Source organism: Dama dama, chromosome 5 (assembly GCF_033118175.1).
Source record: "Dama dama isolate Ldn47 chromosome 5, ASM3311817v1, whole genome shotgun sequence".
Classification (NCBI taxonomy): Eukaryota; Metazoa; Chordata; class Mammalia; order Artiodactyla; family Cervidae; genus Dama; species Dama dama.
Genome location: NC_083685.1, coordinates 35,043,407 through 35,066,915, shown reverse-complemented (window position 1 = coordinate 35,066,915; position 23,509 = coordinate 35,043,407). Strand labels below are relative to the sequence as shown.

General features: G+C 35.5%; 1 protein-coding gene across 1 annotated transcript in view; it reads left to right on the top strand.

Annotated features, from left to right (window-relative positions):
- The window catches only part of FSTL5 (follistatin like 5), an 864,841-nt gene that overhangs the window by 541,611 nt on the left and 299,721 nt on the right, over window positions 1-23,509 (top strand). Inside the window, exon 7 of the mRNA XM_061140881.1 lies at window positions 19,214-19,380. Within this exon, the coding sequence (XP_060996864.1) occupies window positions 19,214-19,380 (167 nt within the window). The remainder of the gene's footprint in view (window positions 1-19,213; window positions 19,381-23,509) is intronic.

Here is a 23,509-nt window from a genome sequence, read left to right as displayed (position 1 = left end):
TAATAACACTGTTGAACCATTCTTGAACTGACTGTTGAACCATTCTTGAATGTTTGAAATTAAGCTCTCTTGATCATGGTGTCTGATCCTTCCTCTTAATGTATTTTGGTATCAGATTCTCTATATTTTTTTTGAGGGCTCTCACATCTATGTTCAACAGGGTTGAAAGTGAAAGTGTTATTCACTTAGTAGTGTCCAACTCTTTGCAAACCCATGGACTGTAGCCCACCAGGCTCCTCTGTGCATGGAATTTTCCAAGCAAGAATATTGGAGCGGGCAGCTATACACCTCTCCAGAGAATCTTTCCAACCCAGGAATCAACCTGGGTCTCCTGCATTGCAGGCAAATTCTTTACTATCTCAGCAACCAGGGGAGCCCATGCTATAATTGTGTATGTCTGTGTGTATAGTATTATTGTCTGGTGTTAGTATCTTTTATTTGGTGTTGTTTATTCTGTACATTTCTTCCACTGAATCAGCTATACAAACTCTTTTCTTTTTATTTTCTTCATTTCTATTTTTTCCCACCTGTTAATATATAAACAAAACCTGTTATAAATTGTTTCTTCATGAATTTAAAACAAGCATAAAAATATATTCTCAAAATAATAATTTAGACATATAAACAAATGTCATCTGATAAAAGTGTGTATTTTAATGCAGAGTAATAACACTTAACAACATAAAATTAATAATACAAAGCTCAGACTAAATATAAAAATAAGAATATTTGACACTTTATTATAAAATGTATATATTTCAGATGCTGGAATTGATCAGTATATGGGTTTGATTCACTTTTTTATTTGCTTAACCAGGAAATATCTGTTTTACTTGTATTTCATACAATGCTATAGTTTAGACTGTTATTATTTAAGGATTACTAAAAACCCTTTCAGGTTTGCTTCAAAGTTTCTTTCAAAAACAATGGTATTTAATATTTCTAGTCAGTACTATTTTAAAATTTTTTCAAAAGAGCAGGATAAAGATATAGTAGCCAGTAAAATTTTCACAAAATTAAGAAACATTGTTGAATTGACACAAAAACTGAAATTTTTGCATGAGAAAAGCTTCAAAATGTAGATTCTGACGTTTATTGCACAGTACTTCTTTTCTCAAATAATCAAGTGTGCCTTGGCAGTTCTGAGATCTACACATTTAGAATTTCAATTAAAGTATACAAGTTCCAATTTGTATAAATGCATTTTCAAATTGTATAATTTAAATCTAGTACACTAATTTTAGCAATCAATATACAGAACATTCATGCACAGTTCTTATTCATTGTAAAATTGCTCACATCTCTTCTTTGTTTTGATGATGAAGATAAGTGACCCAGATATGAGTTCTTAGGTGTTTAATTTACCAAAGAGCTTCCGCTTGTGCTGCATTTACATGGGATTTGTAATTTCAAGGTAGTAATATTATTTTAAATTATGGCTGGAAAATCCTGAGACATACATATTTAAAGTAATTAAAACTACATTCATATACAGAGAAAAGCCATTCCAAGCTTTGCAAGTGATAAGGAACTATTATTGTATGGCAACAATCATAGATTTATAAAGATTTTTAAGTTGTGAATTTTCATTTTGTGAGAGGTACAAATAAACCAAGAAAATCTCTGTTTTTTCTTCAGTCTAGTCCTCTCTAGAATTATATCAATGTTACCCATCCATTCATTAATATTTTGTAAACTCAAACATGAATGAGACTGAGCAAAAGTGAGCAAATATTGGCAATTTTTAGATGAGAGAATCTGATTTTCGATTGTTAATGAAAAACTACACCAGACAAGTTACAAAGGAAATGAAGACTTTATGAAGACTGTGGCAAGAGCAGGAGAGATTGAGCTTAACTCCACTGAACTGGATTCGGACATGGTGTGTCTGTTAACTGGCACATATTGGATTTAAACTGTTACACTCTCACAGATACTGAGATCAGGGTACTATCTTCCTTGATTACCAAAGGGAACCTCCTAGGACCTTGAGAAAGACATTCATAGGTTATAAAACCCAGAACAAGCTTGGAGAAGGTTTACGTCTCAAAGGGGCAGAGAAATCATTTATAATTGCAAATTTTTCTAAGAGAGGGAGATGAGAGGCTTATAATACAGATAGGTTTTTGTTTAATGGTTTAGTCAAACTGAGAAAAGCATGAAGGCAGTCCTAGACAGATCTAGGTTCCTCTGATTTCTTAGAAAGTAAGTGGTAGCAGAGTTGACAATCTTCCCTTCTCAAAGCATTTCTATTAAGCATTTTTTTTTTTTTGTTAAAGACACATTGGCATTAAAATGTTTCCTATTAAAATGCAAATATTCTCTTGGTAATGAAGCTTGTTCACAGACTAGTACTGTGAATGACTTACATGCCAAAATCAGATGGCATTTCTTCTGGCTGAGAAATATGCCCAGAGAATCAGTATTTTGTTTAGAAGAATAGGGGAGAAGTGATCACTGTCCTACATGATAAACTTGGAGAATATAGACCCAGTAGGATGCCACCATCAGGGACTAAGAAATTGCATTTGGATAAGACAAATTTACACATTTACATTTTGCACTGAATCCTCAAAGTCACAACTGTTGTAGTTTTAACAAAAATCCATTTGTTATTTACAGAGGACTCAAAGATAAAAAATACACTGGAGGTTTACAAACTCACCTATGTATAAATGGGCAGAATTTTCACATATTTTTTGTGTAATTAGTTTATGCTTAGTGTCGACCGAACAAAAAAATGCACAACCTAGAAGTTGAGAGTTATGCTTTATTCAGCGGACATTTTAAGACTTCAAGCCCAGGAGACACACCATCTCAAAAAATTCTCAGAGTGCTCCAAAAAAGCAAGAGGAAGGAGCCAGGATATATAGAAGCATTTGCAATAAAAAACAGGTAGTCTCCCTTGTAATGCTCAGGGGTTACAAAAAATTGCTATTAATAAAGAATAAAAATTGAATAAAAGGATAAATAAAATAATAAAAATAGAAGAAAAGCAGTCAAGAAAGCAAGAGAGTTCCAGAAAAATATCTACTTCAGCTTTATTCACTATGCCAAAGCCTTTGACTGTGTGGTCCACAACAAACTCTGGAAAATTCTTAAAGCGATGGGAATACCAGACCACCTGCCCTGCCTCTTGAGAAATCTGTATGCAGGTCAGGAACTGGACATGGAACAACAGACTGGTTCCGAATAGGGAAAGGAGTATGTCAAGGCTGTATATTGTTACCTTGCTTATTTAACTTATATGCAGAGTGCATCATGAGAAATGCTGGGCTGGATGAAGCACAGGCTGGGATCAAGATTGCCGGGAGAAATATCAATAACCTCAATATGCAGATAACACCACCCTTAGGACAGAAAATGAAGAAGAACTAAAGAACCTCTTGATGAAAGTGAAAGAGGAGAGTGAAAAAGTTAGCTTAAAACTCAACATTCAGAAAACTAAGATCATGGCATCTGGTCCAATCACTTCATGGCAAATAGATGGGGAAGCATTGGAAACAGTAACAGACTTTATTATCTTGGGCTCCAAAATCACTGCTGATGGTGACTGCAGCCATGAAATTAAAAGATGCTTGCTCCTTGGAAGAAAAATTATAACCAACCTAAACCGCATATTAAAAAGCAGAGACATTACTTTATCAACAAAGGTCCATCTAGTCAAAGCTATGGTTTTTCTAGTAGTCATGTGTGGGTGTGAGAGTTGGACTCTATAGAAAGCTGAGCGCCAAAGAATTGATGCTTTTAAACTGTGGTGTTGGAGAAGACTGTAGAGTCCCTTGGACTGCAAGGAGATCCAACCAGTCCTTCCTAAAGGAAATCAGACCTGAATATTCATTGGAAGGACTGATGCCGAGGCTGAAGCTCCAATACTTTGGCCACCTGATATGAAGAACTGATTCATTAGAAAAGACCCTGATGCCAGGAAAGACTGAAAGCAGGGGGAGAAGGGGGCGACAGAGGATGCGGTGGCTGGATGGCAACACCGACTCAATGGACATGAGTTTGAGTAGACTCCAGGAGTTAACGATGGACAGGGAGGCCTGGCATGCTAGAGTCCATGGGGTCACAAAGAGTCGGACATGACTGAGCGATTGAACACAACTGAATAAAAGAAAACCAGATATCTGAAGTTAAGGAATTCAGTGCTTTTCTCTGTATGGGAAGATATAAGTGTCTAGGCTCACTGAAAGCATTCCTTTGGTATGCACCTCAGTTCTCTGGGGCCAGTATTCTGTGTTTTCATCCTGCGTTTCCTCAGGGTGCATTCTTGGTGATGGCTACGGCAGCTGACTGCTAGGCGGTCTTGGCAGTGGGCAGCCTGTTTTTCTACACTTTGAGCTTTCTCAGGGCTTACTGTCAGGGCAGCCCTGATGTAATGCCTTCATGGCTGCAAACATTCTTTGTTTACTGATACGACAGGCAATATTTCAGTTCCCGTTAGTGTTCTGACCTAGAGAATGAGCAGAATCCAAGGGATGACACTGAAATAACTAAAGCATGTTGAAGGAAAGTAAACTAGCAAAACACTGTTTCAATTTGCTAGGTAACTTTCTACGAAGGAGCAGTGTAAATATTTTAGAATTTGCATACCATAAGTTTTCTATAGCAACTGCTCAACTCTGCCTATATAGCTAAAATCAGCCTTAGATGATAATAGCACAGACAGTAGTAATGAATGGGTATGATTGTGTTCTAATACAACTTTATAAAAGCAGGTGGTGGGTCAGATTTGGTCTATGTGTGTAGTTGCTAAGTCCACAAATAATGGGAATATTTGCTCATGTGAAGATGGCTCTAATAGTTTAATTCTTTCATAGCTTATCTGAGTTAATGCTCTAGTTGCAAGCACATGGTGATATCCATGGTGTTAAAAAAAAAACGAAGGACAAGAACTAAGAATTTGCCAATAAACTTGAAAGTGACAAGAAAAAGAAAGGCTCTCTAGACAGAAGTGTCTTTGGAGTTGAAAAGGGCACTTCATTAGCTGATTAGTGCTTGAGTGGATTGAGAATAGCCAGCTCCCTTTTTTGTAATTTTCTATTCATCAGTCTTGAGACGCTTTTGACCTGTGCGTTACAAGGGAGATTCCCAGGCTCACAGCTGACACTACTTACTAAACCTGATGCTTTCCCAATTGTAAATGAATAAATTGGTATTTCAGGATAAACAAAAGTATCCTGTGGTTTTGGTTAGCTCAGTCAATCCCCAATGGCCTAATTAATTCTGGATGAATTGTTTAAATTTGTTTCTGGATTTGCATAGCTGAAGCCCAGTCTTCTGATGGTGTGAAGAGCTGCCAAAATGAACAGTCAGTGTTCAATGCCCCATTCCTCACATCCATTTGCTCTAACATCTTAGAGAGACTCTAACTCGGCAAAATTTCATAGTGAAGGCAAATGCTCCAGATCCCAGTTTCAGTTTTATCAATAATAGCAGTGCATTATGACTAATAGCAATCTCTCTTACCTGAATTGTTTTAATTAGGCAAACAATACTAAAGTCTTTTTCAGCGGGAAAAGTTCAAATTCTCTTTCACTGTGTGGAATGAATAGTTCATTCATTTAGCTCTGTCTGTCTGACTGTATCTTTAAAAATGGTGATTTTTTTTCAGTTTATTAAAGACAGAGCAATGCCTCTTGCATTAACATGATAGGGTTTCCCAGAGATAAACTGAAGGAATGAACACAGATTAACTTTCTTTCCTTATATCTGTAACAGCTTTTAACAGGCCACTGAGCACACAGTTAACATACAGGAAATGGGTGTTGATTAGCTGATTGCTTTACCTTGACTAAGGAATGAGTGTTCACAGCAAACTCCTCATGTGGGATTGTCTTTCTCATACTTCTATGCAATTTCTCACCCCAGATTACTACACTGAATTCCATCTATAAGTGATCATATACTTTAAATAAATTGCTAGAGCTAGCAAGATGATTCAGTATTTTATGCATTTAGGTCTTTAGATCATAATATAACATTTTCTCAAATCATGTATGATGTTTATACCAATAAATTATACAGGGGCAAAGATACTTGATTACTTCAACATTTCATTGATTTTTTCACAACTTTTTAGAGACAGAAAAGTGATTATGTTCCAAGCCTTTTTTTAAACTTTTTATCTTGGAGTGATTAACAATGTTGTGGTAGTTTCGGTTGTACAACAGTGTGACTCAGTCATACATGTATGCCTGTGCCTGCTAAGTCACTTCATTCATGTCTGACTCTTTGCACCCACATGGACTGTAGACTGCCAGGCTGCTCTGTCCATCCTCCAGGCAAGAATACTGGAGTGGTTTGCCATTTCTGCCCAACCCAGGTATCAAACCCACATCTCTTGTGTCTCCTGTATTGGTAGGCAAGTTCTTTACCATTAGCACCAATGGCAACCCATTCCAGTACTCTTGCCTGGAAAATCCCATGGATGGAGGAGCCTGGTAGGCTGCAGTCCATGGGGTCGCTAGGAGTCAGACACGACTGAGCGACTTCACTTTCACTTTTCACTTTCATGCATTGGAGAAGGAAATGGCAACCCACTCCAGTGTTCTTGCCTGGAGAACCCCGGAGATGGGGGAGCCCGGTGGGCTGCCATCTATGGGGTCGCACAGAGTCAGACACGACTGAAGTGACTTAGTAGCAGCAGCACCACCTGGGAAGCCATGTACATGCGTGTATTATTTTTTTAAATTATTTTCCCATTTAGGCTGTTATATAACATTGAACAGAGTTCTGTGTGCCATATTGTAGGTCCTTGTTGGCAATCCATTGTAAACATAGCAATATGTGCATGTGTGGGGAGTGAGCAAATTAGCCAAGATGGCATTATCAGGCTCTCTTGCCCCACTTTTTGTAAATAATGATTATGTAACAGCTGAGCTCACTTATGGCACTGCGCATGCACACCAATTGGTACTTTCTTGGTCACAAGCTACCTTGTGCTGTAGGGAAACATTCGCTGCACCTAAAAAGCCGCAGAATTACTGCTGCATCACGGCTGTGTCCGTTGGGTCAGCCATGAGGAGAGAATGTAGCATGTCTACCGCTATGGCTGCTTCATCAGCCAAGAGAGAATACTGTTCCGGCTTCTGTGTCAGCTAGGGGAAAGACTGTGTTGTGTTCGGTTATGCTATGGCTGTTACTACAGCTGTTGCATCAGCCAGGAGAGAATAAACATGTCCGCAGTCACTATGGCTCCCGAGTTTCCTTCCAAACTCTTAGCTTGCACCTTGCCTACCCTCGGTTCAGTGAACAGTGTGGACAGTGTGAACAACCAGACAGTTGGTGCTGTGAGGAGGGTCAGAGAGACAACATGCACATCTCAGACTGCTGGTAACAATAAATTCATTCTGTAAGTCTGTGAGTCTGTCTATATTTTGCAAATAAGTTCATTTGTATCAACTTTTTTAGATTTCACGTGTAAATGATACCGTGTGATATTCGTCTTTCTCTGTCCGACTTTACTCAATATGACAGTCTCTAGGTCCATCCATGTGCTGCAAGTGGCATCATTTCATTCTTTTTAATGGCTGAGTAGTCCTTTAAATGTTTGTACAACATCTTTTTCTATTCATATGTCAGTGAGCATTTAGTTTGTTTCCTTGTCTTGGCTATCGTAAACAATGCTACAACAAACATTGGGATACATGTATCCTTTTGACCGTTTTTTTTTTCTCCAGATATATGCTCAAGGGTGGGATTGCAGTCATATGATAGCTGCATTTTTTGTTTTTTTAAGGAATTTTCATACTGCTTTCCAAAGTCATGGCCTTTTTTTTTTTTTTTTAACATACATATATTTAAGTTCAACCTCAAGGACACTTAGTTTGTAGGTGAATGTAAAACTAGAGCATAAGTAGCCTGATGGGTCATGAGACATTTTTTTTTTTTTCTCATGCTTGAATAATATCTATGAAAATTAAACCCATGTGATTTTATATAAGCAGTACCTTTCTCAAAGTAATCATAATGTATATTTATAAACTGGGTGAAATGGTGCCTATCTTAACATAAAAGCATTTCAACAGCTCTTCACTGTAATAATATCTGCAGCTTATGGAGAATTTACTAAAGGCCAGGTGTAGTCATAAGTATTTTAAAACATCGTATCTTCACAATATTTCTAAGAGTTAGGTACCATCTTTTCATAAAAATGGGGAAAAAAATGAGAGTTTAAATCACTTGTGAAGAATCTTCTCAATAGTGTGCCTTCGAAATCAAACCAGGTAAAGCAGCAAGCCATGAGTCTTGCTGGTAATATAGTCCATGCCTTCATTTCCCATGCTATGAAGGCTCTTTGTCAGCATGTATCTTTTTAAGACAATTGCTTTACAGAATGTCCAAAGATAGGGTGTTTTCTTTCTTCTCACCAATTGTGTTTATGAAACTAAACTCCTCTTTTTGTGTCCTTATTGCATTCGGGAAAGTTTCTGTCTGATTGCAAGATGTCTGGTGAAACTTCAATTATTTAATTCTTCCTTATGTGAGGGTACCATAATTAGAAAAAAAACGTTAGGATCATTAAACGTCTACTCACAGATGTGAAGATTAGATAAATCAACTACTTAGAACAATGTCTTGGTAAATGTTAGGTAACGAGTGAGTGAAGTTGCTCAGTCGTGTCCATCTCTTTGCAACTCCATGGGCTATGCAGTCCATGGAATTCTGTAGACCAGAATACTGGAGTGGGTAGCCTTTCCAGCTGAGCCACAAGGGAAGCCCAAGAATACAGGAGTGCGTAGCCTATCCCTTCTTCAGCAGATCTTCCTGACCCAGGAATTGAACCCAGGTCTCCTACATTGCAGGCAGATTCTTTACCAACTAAGCTATCAGGGAAGCCTTGTTGACAATTATTTCCTTTTATTCTAGTCCTACAAGGAATGACTTACTTGTTAGGAAACACTGAACTTGGTATAATATACCTTGAAATATCAGTACCCTATTAACCCAGACTATATACTTATCATGATAAAATTGTCCAGTTGTATGCACTCCAATTTTGCCAAATCATAAAGTTGAAATTAACTTGACTACTTTGGGTGGCTAACCAAATTCTCTGTTGGATACAATTTTTGTTAGATCAGGTTTCAAGCAAAAACTATTCTTCATAAAGAATTATTTTTCAAGCCATTAATGTCATATGTATCATTGAATGAATGGTCTTATTCTTCAGTTTAAAATTGAACTATATATAATTTATTTGAAAGAAATAAATTAAATAGAATGGAACAGAAAAGTTGAATAGTAATTGTATTATATTTGTAAGACCGCAGAAGGAATATCAAAATCATGAATAAATAAAAAGGAAAATGAGACTGCCTATTGTGAACATGTAAAACTGCTTGAAGTATTATCAAAATACAGTCATGTCTATAATAATATATTTTCCTTATTACTAGTTATAAAGTGAATAAAAATGAAATTCTAATTTTAAACAAGAACCTTTTTTGCTTCATTGTTTTATAGAAAAATATTTTATGGAAAAGCCTTTTATAAAATATTTCCCCATAGCTTTTAAATCCCACCAATGAAACAGAAAAAAATGAACTCTGGTTTTAACCACAAAATACTTTTATTTATGCTTCTGATTATAAGTGCTTCTTTCTTTCAGAACTTGTGGAAGAAATAATTCTATTCTCTCTTAAATTCTCAGAAATTTCTTCACTAGTGGCTTATTTTCCTGAGGATAAACTTGGGATTTATTTTTCCTATTCCTTATCAGATTCATTTTTCCACATTTAGATCTCTCTTCTTTTTCCCTCTGTTCAGTATATTATAGATATCTTGAATACATATCTATTGCTTCCTCTGCATTGCCTTTATAACACTTGAATATTCTGCCATATCTGTGTCATACTATAGGCTTCCACAAGGCATATAGATAACTGAGTCCTCGGAAACATGAGTTGGCAGGGAAAGTCTCTCTAGCTGAGCTTCATTTACCAATGCAGAAAGAAAGTTTGTATGTGAAATTATTCTTCAAGTTATGTAACAATTCATGTTGTTTCAAATTCTTCTTGACATTAGACTTAGTGATCCGTGCCAAACTGAAAGATTTGGCCTAAATCTGTATCTCACTAATTATTTGTATATTTTGAACACTTTTTCAGATTTTTCTTAGCCATGGATTAACTCATTCATAAAGCATTTCTTTGAGTCTCTTGTTGGTAGTTCTTTGGAGCTTTTTCTTATCAATATTCAGAGTCTATTAATTCTTTGTATAACTTTGCTAGCTTCTGGATGGAAAGTATCTTTTCCTGCTTTCTGACTTGCAATTTTGGTCCCTTAAGACTATCTTTAGAAATCTGTGTGAGGGTCAGGAAGCAACAGTTAGAACTGGACATGGAACAACAGACTGACTCCAAATCGGGAAAGGAGTACGTCAAGGCTGTATAGTGTCACCCTGCTTATTTAACTTATATGCAGAGTACATCATGAGAAAGGCTGGGCTGGGTGAAGCACAAGCTGGAATCAAGATTGCCGGGAGAAATATTAATAACCTCAGATATGCAGATGACGCCACCCTTATGGCAGAAAGAGAAGAACTAAAGAGCCTCTTGGTGAAAGTGAAAGAGGAGAGTGAAAAAGTTGGCTTAAAGCTCAACATTCAGAAAACTAAGATCATGGCACTGAAAATAGTGACAGACTTTATTTTCTTGGGCTCCAAAACCACTGCATATGGTGTCTGGAGTCAGGAAATCCAAAGACGCTTGCTCCTTGGAAGAAAAGCTATGACCAAACTAGAGAGCATACTAAAAAGCAGAGACATTACTTTGTCAACGAAGGTCTGTCTAGTCATAGCTATGGCTTTTCCAGTGGTCACGTATGGATGTGAGTGTTGGACTGTAAAGAAAGCTTAGTGCCGAAGAATTGATGTTTTTGAGCTGTGGTGTTGGAGAAGACTATTGAGAGCCCCTTGGACTGCAAGGAGATCCAACCAGTCCATCCTAAAGGAAATCAGTCCTGAATATTTGTTGGAAGGACTGAAGCTGAAATTCCAATTCTTGGCCACCTGATGCGAATAACTGACTCATTAGAAGAGACCCTGATGCTGGGAAAGATTGAAGGCAGAAGGAGAATGGGACAACAGAGGATGAGATTGTTGGATGGCATCACCGACTCAATAGACATGAGATTGAGTAAACTCCGGAAGTTGTGATGGACAGGGAGGCCTGGCGTGCTGCAGTTCATGGGGTCGCAAAGAGTCGGACACGACTGAACTGAACTGAACTGAATAGTATCTTTTGAGAAGCAAATGATCTAAATAATGATGTATTAAACATATAAATCATTTTTGTAAAGGTAACTTTTGTTCCTTGTTTTAGAATAATTCTCTACCATAAGATTATGAAGATATTTTATTTCCATTATATATTATTATAAATATGTTTATTGTTATTATAAATGTGTATAATTATATTATCACACACTCTTGAAGTATCAAAGTTTTAAAATCTAATACATACTTAAGCACCTTCTTTTCTCTCTTTTCCTCTTTGTATCTTTAAGCTTCCATCTAAAATCATTTTCCTTTGCCTGAAGAAATGCCTTCAGAACTGACCTTAAGACAAGTTATTAGACATGTATTTTCTTACTATTTTTTGAAAGTATATTTATTTTAATTTTATGTATGTGTATAAAATTCTAAGATTGATTTTACTTTGTTTCATCACTTATAAAATATAATCCTAGTAGCTTATTGTTCCTATTTGCACTCATGGTATCAGTTACCTAATTCTCATTACTGCAAATCAATCTGTAATTTTTCATCTACATAATTTTTAGATTTGTCTTTTATTTTCTTCAATTTCACTACTGTCTATCTGTGGATTATTCTAGTGTTCCATTTGCTTTGCTTGACATTTGATGATCATAAACCTATAGATTTGCCTCAATATTTAGAGAAATCTCTTAGCTACTATTTCTTCAAATACTGCTTCTGCCCAATTATCTTTGTTTCTTCCTTCTGGGTTTCGCAGAAACCTTTTTGTGTTAATCTCAAATTTTTATTTTCTGCTTTTAATTCTATAATGTTTCTTTTAGGCTCTTTCTCAGTTTATGCCTTATTTTTTATTATGGGTATCATCTGTTTTAATGACATCAATTTAATTCTTAATTTCAGGGTTTTTTTATGGGGTTGGCCAAAAACTTCATTTTGTTTTTCTCCATAAGCCTGCTCTAGTAGCACTTTGTTGCCTTTTTAACTTCATTCAAAGCAAATTTGTTTGACTGTTTTGTGACAATTGTCATATAAATGTACATTCAGTTCAGTTCAGTTGCTCAGTTGTGTCTGACTCTTTGCAACCCCATGGACTGCAGCACGTCAGTCCTCCCTGTCCATCCAGAGTTTACTCAAACTCATGTCCATTGAATCAGTGATGTCATCCAACCATCTCATCCTCTGTCGTCCCCTCTCCTCCCACCTTCAATATTTCCCATTATCACGGTCTTTTCTAAAGAGTCAGTTCTTCACATCAGGTGGCCAAAGTATTGGAGTTTCACCTTCAGCATCAGTCCTTTCAGTGAATATTCAGGACTGATCCTTTAGGATGGACTGGTTGGATCTCCTTGCAGTCCAAGGGATTCTCAAGAGTCTTCTCCAACACCACAGTTCAAAAGCATCATTTCTTTGGTGCTCAGCTTTCTTTATAATCCAACTCTCACATCCATACATGACTACTGGAAAAACCATACGTTTGACTAGATGCACATTTGTTGCAAAGTAATGTCTCTGCTTTTTAATATGCTATCTAGGTTGGTCATAACTTTTTTCTCATGGAGCAAGAGCCTTTTAATTTCATGGCTGCAGTCACCATCTGCAGTGATTTTGGAGCCCCCCAAAATAAAGTCTGTAACTGTACATTAAAGTTTATCAAAACTGGTAAATTTTTGTTTAGCCATTTTAATATTGAAGATGAAAGAAAAAAATCCAACATTGTCAGCATATTATGCTTTATTATTTCAAGAAAGGTAAAAATGCAATTGAAATGCTAAAAGAAAAATTATGCAGTGTATGAGAAGGTGCTGTGACTGATTTGATTTGTCAAAAGTGGTTTGAGAAGTTTCATTCTGGAGATTTATCGCTGGAGGATGCTCCAAGGTTGGGTAGGTCAGAAGAAGTTTATAGTGATCAAATCAAGACATTAATTGAGAAAAAACATTACACCATGTGGGAGATAGCTGATATACTCAAAATATCTACATCAAGTGCTGAAGATAATTTGTACCAGCTTGGTTATGTTTATCATTTTGATGTTTATGTTCCACATATGTTAAGCAAAAAAGCCTTCTTGATCATATTTCTGCAGGTGATTCTCTACTTAAATGTAAAGAAAACCTCCTGTCTTTAAAACAAATTATAATGGGTGATGAAAAATGGATACAGTATCATAATGTGGAATGGAAGTTATCATTTTGAGCAAGTAAAATGAACCACCAACAAGTACACCAAAGGCCAGCTTCACTCAAATAAACCGATGCTATGTATATGGTGGGATTAAAACGGAGTCCTCTATTATAATCTCCTTCTGAAAAACCAATTCATTAGTCCCAACAAGTACTATTCTCAGTTAGACCAACTAAAAGCAGCACTCAATGAAAAATATAAATAGTCAACAGAAAACACATAATCTTCCATCAGGATAATGCAAGACCACATATTTCTTTGTTGACCAGGCAAAATCTGTTACAGCTTCTCTGGGAAGTTCTGATTCATCCACCATATTCACAAGACTTTGCACCTTTGGATTTCCATTTATTTTGGTCTTTACAAAATTCTCTCAGAAAAAAGTATTCAATTCCTTGGAATTCAATTCCTTTGTGACCAATGCAATATTTTCTACTTATAAAATTTGTATTTGGCTCTTTAATCAACTTATAATGTTTGTAGATTATAAATTTAAGTTCTTTTTTAGAATTTCTAAGCTGATTTTGCTTTCATAAACCTAAATTTTACAAACTTGATGTGTTTGTTACTGTTGTTATTTTATTTCTCCTTATTCTCCTAACTTATTGTTCAGTTACTAAGTCATGTCTGACTCTTTGTGACCCCACTAACTGAAGCTTGCCAGGCTTCCCTGTTCTTCACTATCTCCCAGAGTTTGTTCTGACTCATGTCCATTGAGTCAGTGATGCCATCCAACCATCTCATCCTCTGTCATCCCCTTTTCCTCTTTCCCTCAATCTTTCCCAACATCAGTGTCTTTTCCAATGAGTCAGCTCTTCACATCAGGTGGTCAAAGTACTGGAGTTTCAGCATCAGTCCTTCCAATGAATATTCAGGATTGATTTCCTTTAGGATTGACTGGTTTGATCTTGCTGTTCATTTTCATAATTATTTTCATAATGCTGTAGTCTTTTTCTGTGTGTGCCATATGATCCTTCATTGTTTACTGGATATTTTATTTAAAAATTTTGTAACAATAGTTAGATAAACTAGAATGATGTTATCTTAATATGGAGAGGAAGACTGTTTTATGAGACACCTAGACAAAAGTAGCCTGCAATTCATACATTCGTTAGTAGAGTGAGGCACTTTAAACTCTTGTCACAGAGGGAGGTGGTACCTATCCCATCTATTCCATGCCTCTAGCTATGAGAAACCACATAGGGCATTTAGGCTGCTCTGTCTTCTTCTTATGGTGGAAAAATTCCCAAAGCAATGTGACACCATTCAGGACATAAGCTGGGAAATTTCTCAATGTCTTATTTCTTTCCTAGATAAGAATGAGAAAAAAATTATCTCATATATTCTTTAAAACGTATGATGTGTGTATAATTCAGGGTTATTTATTTGTTTTTTGCTGTTTTATTTCTTTAGTGGAAGAGTTTGTCCAAATCTTCTAATACATTGCTGTTGAAGAATTTTCTAGTTCTTTTCTTAAATTCATTTTGTTTTGTTTTTATAATACACTTTGTGATATAAGTATATAATAGCTTATAGATAATCAATTACCAAAAAAACGCTAGACATTTTATCATAGTAAGCTAATGTATATATTGGCATGTCTAACTTAGATCAGACTTAACATTTATTTGGAAATCACTTATTTCTTAATAGACAATGCCACAATAATTTCCCAGTTAAAGAGCTTGTCACTGACCATGTTTTTCTTACTATGAAAATAATTAATTCATTCCTTCGATACTTTCTAAATGCCTTTTATTGTGATTTTTTAAATTTTAATTATTATCTGCTTTTAATTAATTAATAATTCCTGTTAGTGGAATAGAGAAGGGAAAATACATGTTATTTGAAAATATCACTGATAAAATATCTTCTAGGTATCATTCCTACAGTAGAAATTATAAGCATGATCAGCTCAACAAATTATGAGACTAATATTTAAATAAAGTAAATAATATATTCAACATAAGTATATACTTAGGAACTTGAAAATATGTAGGTGTTAAGAAGAACAGAATTCTGTTTATGATAAATTATGATACGTGGAATTGATTTTCAGTTACTAAAATGATCTTCTTTTATAAACTGGTGTTTCACAAATATGCAACATATTTTCTTCCCTTTCTGTACTACTTTAAGTTTACATAATATTTTTACCATAGTTCTTACTGCTATTCCTATCAACTAGTTGCTGTTGGAATAAAGTGGTTAAAGTTGTATTCAACTACTCTTGTCTATCCAACTTCAGGTTCTGCTAGAGGAGAATTCAATTTTTCATTCCTTTGAAAACAAACATTTTATACTCCTCTAAGTCAAATTGTGAAAGTATAAAAAGAGATCCATAGAAAAACTATTTTATTGCCTGTTAACCTTTCCAAGTAAGAAAACAAAAGAAGCTGATCTGGAAATGGCATCGATCGTCTTCAAAATACGAGATCAAAGAAAACACCACAACTAGAGCTCTGGTTTCTTGTTTGAATTCTTGAGACAGTTTCCAATAAGAGGCCAAGCTTATAGGTAAAAAAAAAAGTACTGACATGTTTCAAAAAGCTCAGTAATATCTGTTATATCTAACCTATGTGCTTTTACCTTTGGTCAGGACATTGAATGACTTCTTGTCATGTGATGCATGATTTTAAACAAGATCAAGTGTGCATTATCATTGGAGCTAAAGATGCTATCCACCGCACATAACAGTTACCTGCCTGTACATAACTAGCATAAGATATTTGTGGACAGAATGCAAAAAAAAATGTTATCATTGATGTATATCTACAAAGTTGTATATTAATTATAACTGATATAGAATTAAATTTTCAACATTTTTTCTTTGAAATTCTAATTTCTAAACTAACAACTCTGATCGCTAACATACACACAAACACTCAGATACAATCAATCTCACCTCTTTAAATTGGCTCACACAACTGGTTTCATAACTATTGTTTCAGGTTGTTAGTGTATTTCTAGGTATAAGCATCATTTCTCTATGAAATATATGAATGTGACATATTTTATAAACAGTTTACTTACCATAAAAGCATGTTGAAAGACATTAGAATACAAGAATAACAATATTTAACATTTGTGATTTTTTGAGACTAAATCTTAGTCTGGTAATAGCTAAGAGAAAGATGATTAATGATGAGCATGTCAATTTTGTAAATAAAAGAAATCTAGCAGCTAAATTTTCTTAAGGAAAGTACCACTTGATTTTGAAGAATAACTTGTAAACATAATTATATTTATGAATGCAGCTCAATATAATTATTAAAGAAAAGGTGAAATGTGTAGCATGAAACCTGTAGCAAAAAAGGTCTAAAGACTTTTTAAAATGCATATTAGTTAATAGCATATATTACTGAGATAATTTTCAAAATCATTTAAAAACATGATCTCCAAATTAACATAAAAGTTTTTTTGCTGTTCATGTTAATATTCCCTGGGTGGTTAGTAATTCTTAATTCTAATTAGGCAACCTCTCAAAAAATTACATTTTAAAAGGATGTCCTACATAATGTTATGCCAAATCTCAGCATTTATTTTAAGATATTCATGTCATCTAATTAGCATTGTAATATATAACTACCAAAAGCACAACTATTTGAATGGCCTAAGACCTAATACCAGATGCAAAAGTTTAGTGAAGATATTTCAAGGTGACTCAGTACCAACTCTATTATTAAATGTCAGAATAACCAATGTTAACACGCTGTTTTTAGAATCAAATGTCTCATTATCTTGTACATGGTTTTATGAGGAACCAGAAACTGAAATTCAGGAATGCTAATGAAAATTATTAATAATTCTTATGTGGTACCCTACATTATGTTATTACTTTTATAGTTTTCTGTCTTCCCTTTAAGTTTGTAATATAAATAAAAAGACATAAAGATACCCTGTCTGCAAATATAAAAAATGTCATGTGTCTAATTAGTGAAATATATTTTCTTTTAGAGATTTTATATAATTATGTAACTATAGAGAAGTACAACGGAGTGAATATTAGAGAAAAGATGATTGAACATATTCCCTATGGTCTTATTACTCAGGGAACATTGAAATAAAATGGGAATATGGATAAATGTCATTAAGAAACATTAAATTGTCAATACAAATGACTGGCCAAGACACTTGTTCCCCATTTGTTTCAGTGATGTACAGAAGAATAAATTTGACTGAGTCTCTTCTCATAGGGTTTTTCAATTTCCATAGATTGCCTACTCCATTCTTTGACAACACAAAATAATGAGGACTTAAATAACTATGACTTTTAGGTTTAAAGATAAGATCCTATATAACAACACTTAACAAGTGTATGTAGGGGATAATATGTTCAATTCTGGCTTTCTGTGACAAAGATATATGCTATTTTTGATGTTACAATTTTTAATAGTTCCAAAAATTCAAAGAACTGTTTGTTGAATGAGCTGTGTGCTAAGTCGCTTCTGTCCTGTCTGACTCTTTGTGACCCCATGGGCTGTAGCCCTCGAGGCTTCTCTGTCCATAGGATTCCCCAGGCAAGAGTACTGGAATGGGTTGCCATTTTCTCCTCCAGGGAATCTTCCTGACCCGGGGATAAAACCCACATCTCTTGTGTCTCCTGCATTGGCAAGCAGGCTCTTTCTATAAAAATCATTTGATTAGCATTTACCTTCCTCCTTAAGAGGAAGACAGGATTCAGAAAGAAAGAAAAAGTTCAAGTGGTGAAAAGAAAGGGAGGAGCCAGCACTGATTGTACCTGATAATATTGATTGCAAATTAAAAGCCACCACTTTTGAAGGTCAACTCCCCCATCATAAAAAATATCAACAAAAACAAAGGAACAAAAGACAATTATAGTCTCTCCACTTCCACAGAAATATCAGTGAGAATAGTGATTTTGCTCTTTCTCTCCTGAAAGAGACTGGGCAGAATCAAAATGCAAGACTCCATCATAGCATAGAAACGATAGCGTGCCTGTGAATGTCATTTGAAAACTAAAGGGCAACTGTTATATGGATGAAGACAGGTGGGATTATCCCAGGCATCTCTCCTGATAATAGGTGATGCTGGAAATGACACAGTTCATTCCCAACATTGGTAAAGATTGTCCGGAATCAGGACAGGAAAGCAGATCCAGATTAAAATTCTATTTCCTGCTATAGCATTATAATTAGAAATGTGTTCAATGGTTATTTAAATACATGTAAATTTTATGAATAAGGGAATGGCTTTACCGTACCCACACTGTGTGATAGAGGCAGCTAACAGAATTTTAGGAAATTGTTGTTTGGGTGGTGAACTTCAGTTTTTCCTCCTTCAACTTCCCAAATAAACCTTACTCCTTTAGAGTCAATTTATGTTTCTCAGCATAATGGTGCATTTTACCCATTCAGCTATGCTAGCAATGGCTCTGAAGCCAGCCAGCAATGATCTCACCTCACCCACAATATAAATCTATCAGTGAATAAACAACATCATTTTTATTTCAATGCTGGTGACACACTGCATGTCGATTTGGCAGTTAAATAATTTATCTCTCTTCTGGGTGCAATCTGCCAGGCTTATTATAACTCCACTTCTGATATTCATTTTATGTTTAATAGTTCTGTGCTCATGAGGATGCCTGTCAATCAATGAAACTGAAATGTCGTTCTGACCTTTTATTGGAAACAATTTACTCTTTTTCTCATTTCATCACAAGCTTTTCTCCATTTTATACCGTTTAAAAGCTTTAATTAGTTGTATTTAGAGACTTTATACTAATTAACTTTACAAAACTACATGCTCCTCAACATTGCTGACACTTTATCTTTTCAGAGGTCATCCAGTTGAGTCTGCCTGAAGATCAGAAACTAAGTGTCACAGCGGCAACGGTGGGGCAGAGTACCGTTCTGAGCTGCGCCATTCAGGGAGCACTGAGACCCCCCATCATTTGGAAGAGGAACAATATTATTCTGAACAACTTAGATTTGGAAGACATCAATGTGAGTACATAAACAGAGGTTGTGCATAATTTGTGTATCTCATGTGATATAGTCTAGACCTTGTGAAGTCTGAGGAGCTTAATGAAATCAGATATTACAATTGAATAGAATTATTACACTACCATATCCATTCTACTGTCTCGAAGGCATTTATGGATTATTTAAAACTATCCAAATCACTTGTTTAAGCTTGGTAAGCACGTTCTATACCACTGTGTTGGTGAAATTGCATCAACTGAAATCGTAAAATTCTGGCTCTAAGAATTTCTATAATTACCAACAACTAATCAAATGGCAACCCACTGCAGTATTCTTGCCTGGAAAATCCCATGGATGGAGGAGCCTGGCGAGCTACAGTCCATGGGGTCTCGCAAGGAGTGGGACACGACTGAGCGACTTCACTTTTCTTTCAATCTCTATATACTAGCTAATAGAGTTGCAACAGCCTGTAGCTTATGAAGTGTTAAAGTGGGTAAAGGCAGTTTTAGCTTCAAATACTTCATAATGTATTAGAACAACACATATTATAAAATAAATAAATGGTCTATTTCCTGGAATGGAGGAATACATTTCATCACTGTTTATACAGATTTCATCACTTTTTATACACTGTTTATAGAGATTCAGAATCTAAATTCAATAGGGTACAGTCCCAGTTGTGAGACAAAACCTGAACAACTGCAGGAAATGAATTTCTTCCTTCCATGTTGTCTATTGAAAATAAGCATGAAGAAGTGACCATCATCTTAGATGATGGAAAGAAGTGAAAATTGCATGTTATGGGATGTCTGCAGAAATGAGTTGGGCCAATCCTTTTCCCTAGTGATGTATTTGTGCATAAATTTTAGATATTTTTTACTCTCGCTTAAGAGCGCCATCACCTATCCACTTATTCTTTGCTACTTCATAAAGAATCCCTAAATCACAGGTGCAAGATATTCACTCATTTGTTACACTTTACTAATATTCCTGTTTAATGTCTTTGAATGCTTCAAAAGAGAAATGCCTCCAATTTTGTAAATTTTTATTTTGATAAAATTTTTCTAACTTTGCTTATATCTGGCAAATTTCCTCAGGTTATATGGAGAATAATGCTTAATTCACCAAGATGCTAAGACACTTTGTTCCATAATCTCAGGGCCATTCAAAATTTTTTAAGAGGCAAGGCCTTAGACAAAATCATCTCAGGTTTGTGTTATGGGTTATTGTGTTTGTTTATTTTTTAATTGAGGTAAAATGGTATATAATATTTTATTTGTATCACATGTAAACCAGAAAGCAATCAGTCTTTGTACACATTACAAAGCAATTACCATAATAAGTCTAGTTACCATCCATCATCATACAAGTGACCCCCTTCACTCATTTCCCCAGCTCTTGTACCCTTTCCAGTCTGATAACTGCCCATCTGTCCTCTGTATATACACTTTCTGTGTTGTATGTTTGCTTTGTTTTTTATACTCCATATATAAATGAAATTGTCGATTTATTTCATTTAGCATAACACCCTTTGGTCTGCTATAGAAAATGACATTTCCTTCTTTTTATTTGACTGAGTAGTATTCTCTGTGTGTCTATTTGTGTGTGTATGTGAGAGAGAGAGAAAGAGAAAGAGAGCTCTCCTCAGTTGCATCCAACTCTTTGTGACCCCATGGACCACAGCCCACCAGGCTCTTCTGACCATGGGATTTTCTGGCAAGAATATTGGAGTTGGTTGTCATACCTTCCTCCAGTGGATCATACTGACTCAGGGATTGAACTCGTGTCCCCTGCTTCTCAGGTGGACTTTTAAACTGCTGAGCCATTGGAGGGAAGCACTCAGCAGGAAAAGAATCTGCCTGCAATGCAGGAGACAGATATGCATCCAATCCCTGGGTCAGGAAGATTGCCTAGTGGAGGAAATGGCAACTCATTCGTGTATTCTTGCCTAAAAGATCCCATGGAGAGAAGAGCCTATAGGGCTACAGTCCATTGAGTCACAAATAGTTGGACATAACTGAGCAACTGAGCACACACACACACACAAATATATATGCATCACATCATTATCTGTTCACCCACAGATATGCAGTAATTAGTTTCCGTATTTTAATTATTGTAAATAATGGTGTATTAAACATAGAAACACATATATCTTTTTGAATTACTGTGTTCATTTTCTTAGGTTAAGTACACAGAAGTGGAATACCTGGGTTATATAGTAGTTTTATTTTTAATTTTATGAGTAATCTCCATACTGTTTTCCACAGTGGCTGCACCAATTGACATTTCTACCAACAGTGTACAAGGTTTCCCTTTCCTCCACATCCTCTCTAGCACTTATTGTTTCATGTAGCTTTGGTAACTGTCATTCTAACAGGTGTGAGGTGATGTCTTACTGTGGTTTTGATTTGCATTTCTCTGATAGCGATGTTGAACATCTTTTTATGTGGCTGTTGTCAGTCTGAATGTCTTCTTAGGAAAAATATCTATTTGGATTCTCTACCTATGTTTTGGTTTGGATTGTTGGCTGTTTTGCTATTGAAGTGTTTGAGGGATTGATATCTTTTGGATATTAACTCCTTACCAAGCACGTGGTTTGCAAATATTTTCTGCCATTCAATAGGTTGTTTTTTTTTTTTTTTTTTTTTTTGCAGATGGTATCCTTTGCTGTCCAGAAGCATTTTATTTAATGCACTCCACTTGCTTGTTTTTGCTTTGGTTGCTTTTGATTTTGGCTAACAGCCCAGAAGTCCACACGAAGTGTGACATCAAGGAGCTTTGCTGTTGTTCAGTCACTCGGGAGTGTCTGTGACCCCATGGACCACAGCAGGCCAGGCTTCCCTTTCGTTCACTATCTCCAGGAGTTTGCTCAAACTCAAGGAGCTTACCACCTATGTTTTCTTCTAGAAGATTTTATGGTTTCAGGCATCACATACAAGTCTTATATCCATTTTGTATTTATTTTTATGTATGGTGTAAGATAGTGGTCCAATTTCAATCTTTTGTATATGGCTCTCCAATCTTCCCAATACAATTTATTTAAGGGACTGTTCTTCCCCATTGCATATTCTTGGATCCTTAATTATTAATGTTATTGTCTGTGAGTTTATTTCTGGGTTCTTTATTCTTTTCCATTGATATATGTATCTGTTTCCATGGAAGACCGTATTCTTTTTATTACTATAGGTGTGCAGTATTGTCTGTAATCAGGAAGCATGATGCCTCCAGCTTTGTTTTGCTATATTGAGAGTGATTACACTATTCAAGGTCTTTATGATCCAAAGAAATTTTATAATAATTTGTTCTATTTTTTCAAAGAATTTATCCATTTCTTTTAGGTTGTCAATTTGTTAGTGTATAATTATATATAGTAGTATTTTATGATCCTATGCATTTCTCTGATATCCGTTGTAATAATCTCTCTTTTCATTTTTTAAATTTATTTTTTAATTGAAGGATAATTGTTTTACATAATTTTGTTGTTTTCTCTCAGATCTCAACATGAATCAGCCATAGGTATACATGTATCTCCTCCCTCATGAACCTCCCTCCCGTCTCACTCCCCATCCCACGATGCTAGATTGATACAGAGCCCCTGTTTGAGTTTCCTGCAATATACAGCAAATTCCAGTTGGCAATCTATTTTACACATGGTATTTCAGGTATGACCTAGATCAAAGACCTTATGATTATACAGTGGAAGTGGCAAATAGATTCAAAGGATTAGAACTGATACAGTGCCTGAAGAACTATGGATGGAGGTTCCTAACATTGTACAGGACACAGTGATCAAGACCATCACCAAGAAAAAGAAATGCAAAAAGGCCAAATGGTTGTCTGAGGAGGCCTGACAAATAGCTAAGAAAAGAAGAGATGTGAAAGGCAAAGAAGAAAAGGAAAGATAGACATTTGAATGCAGAGTTCCAAAGAAGAGCTCGAGAGAGATAAGAAAGCATTCCCCAGTGATTAATTCAAAGAAATAGAGGGAAATAGAATGGGAAAGACTAGAAATCTCTTCAAGAAAATTAGAGATACCAAAGGAACATTTCATGGAAACATGGGCACAATAAAGGAGAGAAATGGTAGGGACCTAACAGAAGCAGAAGACATTAAGAAGAGGTGGTAAGAATAAACAGAAGAACTATAA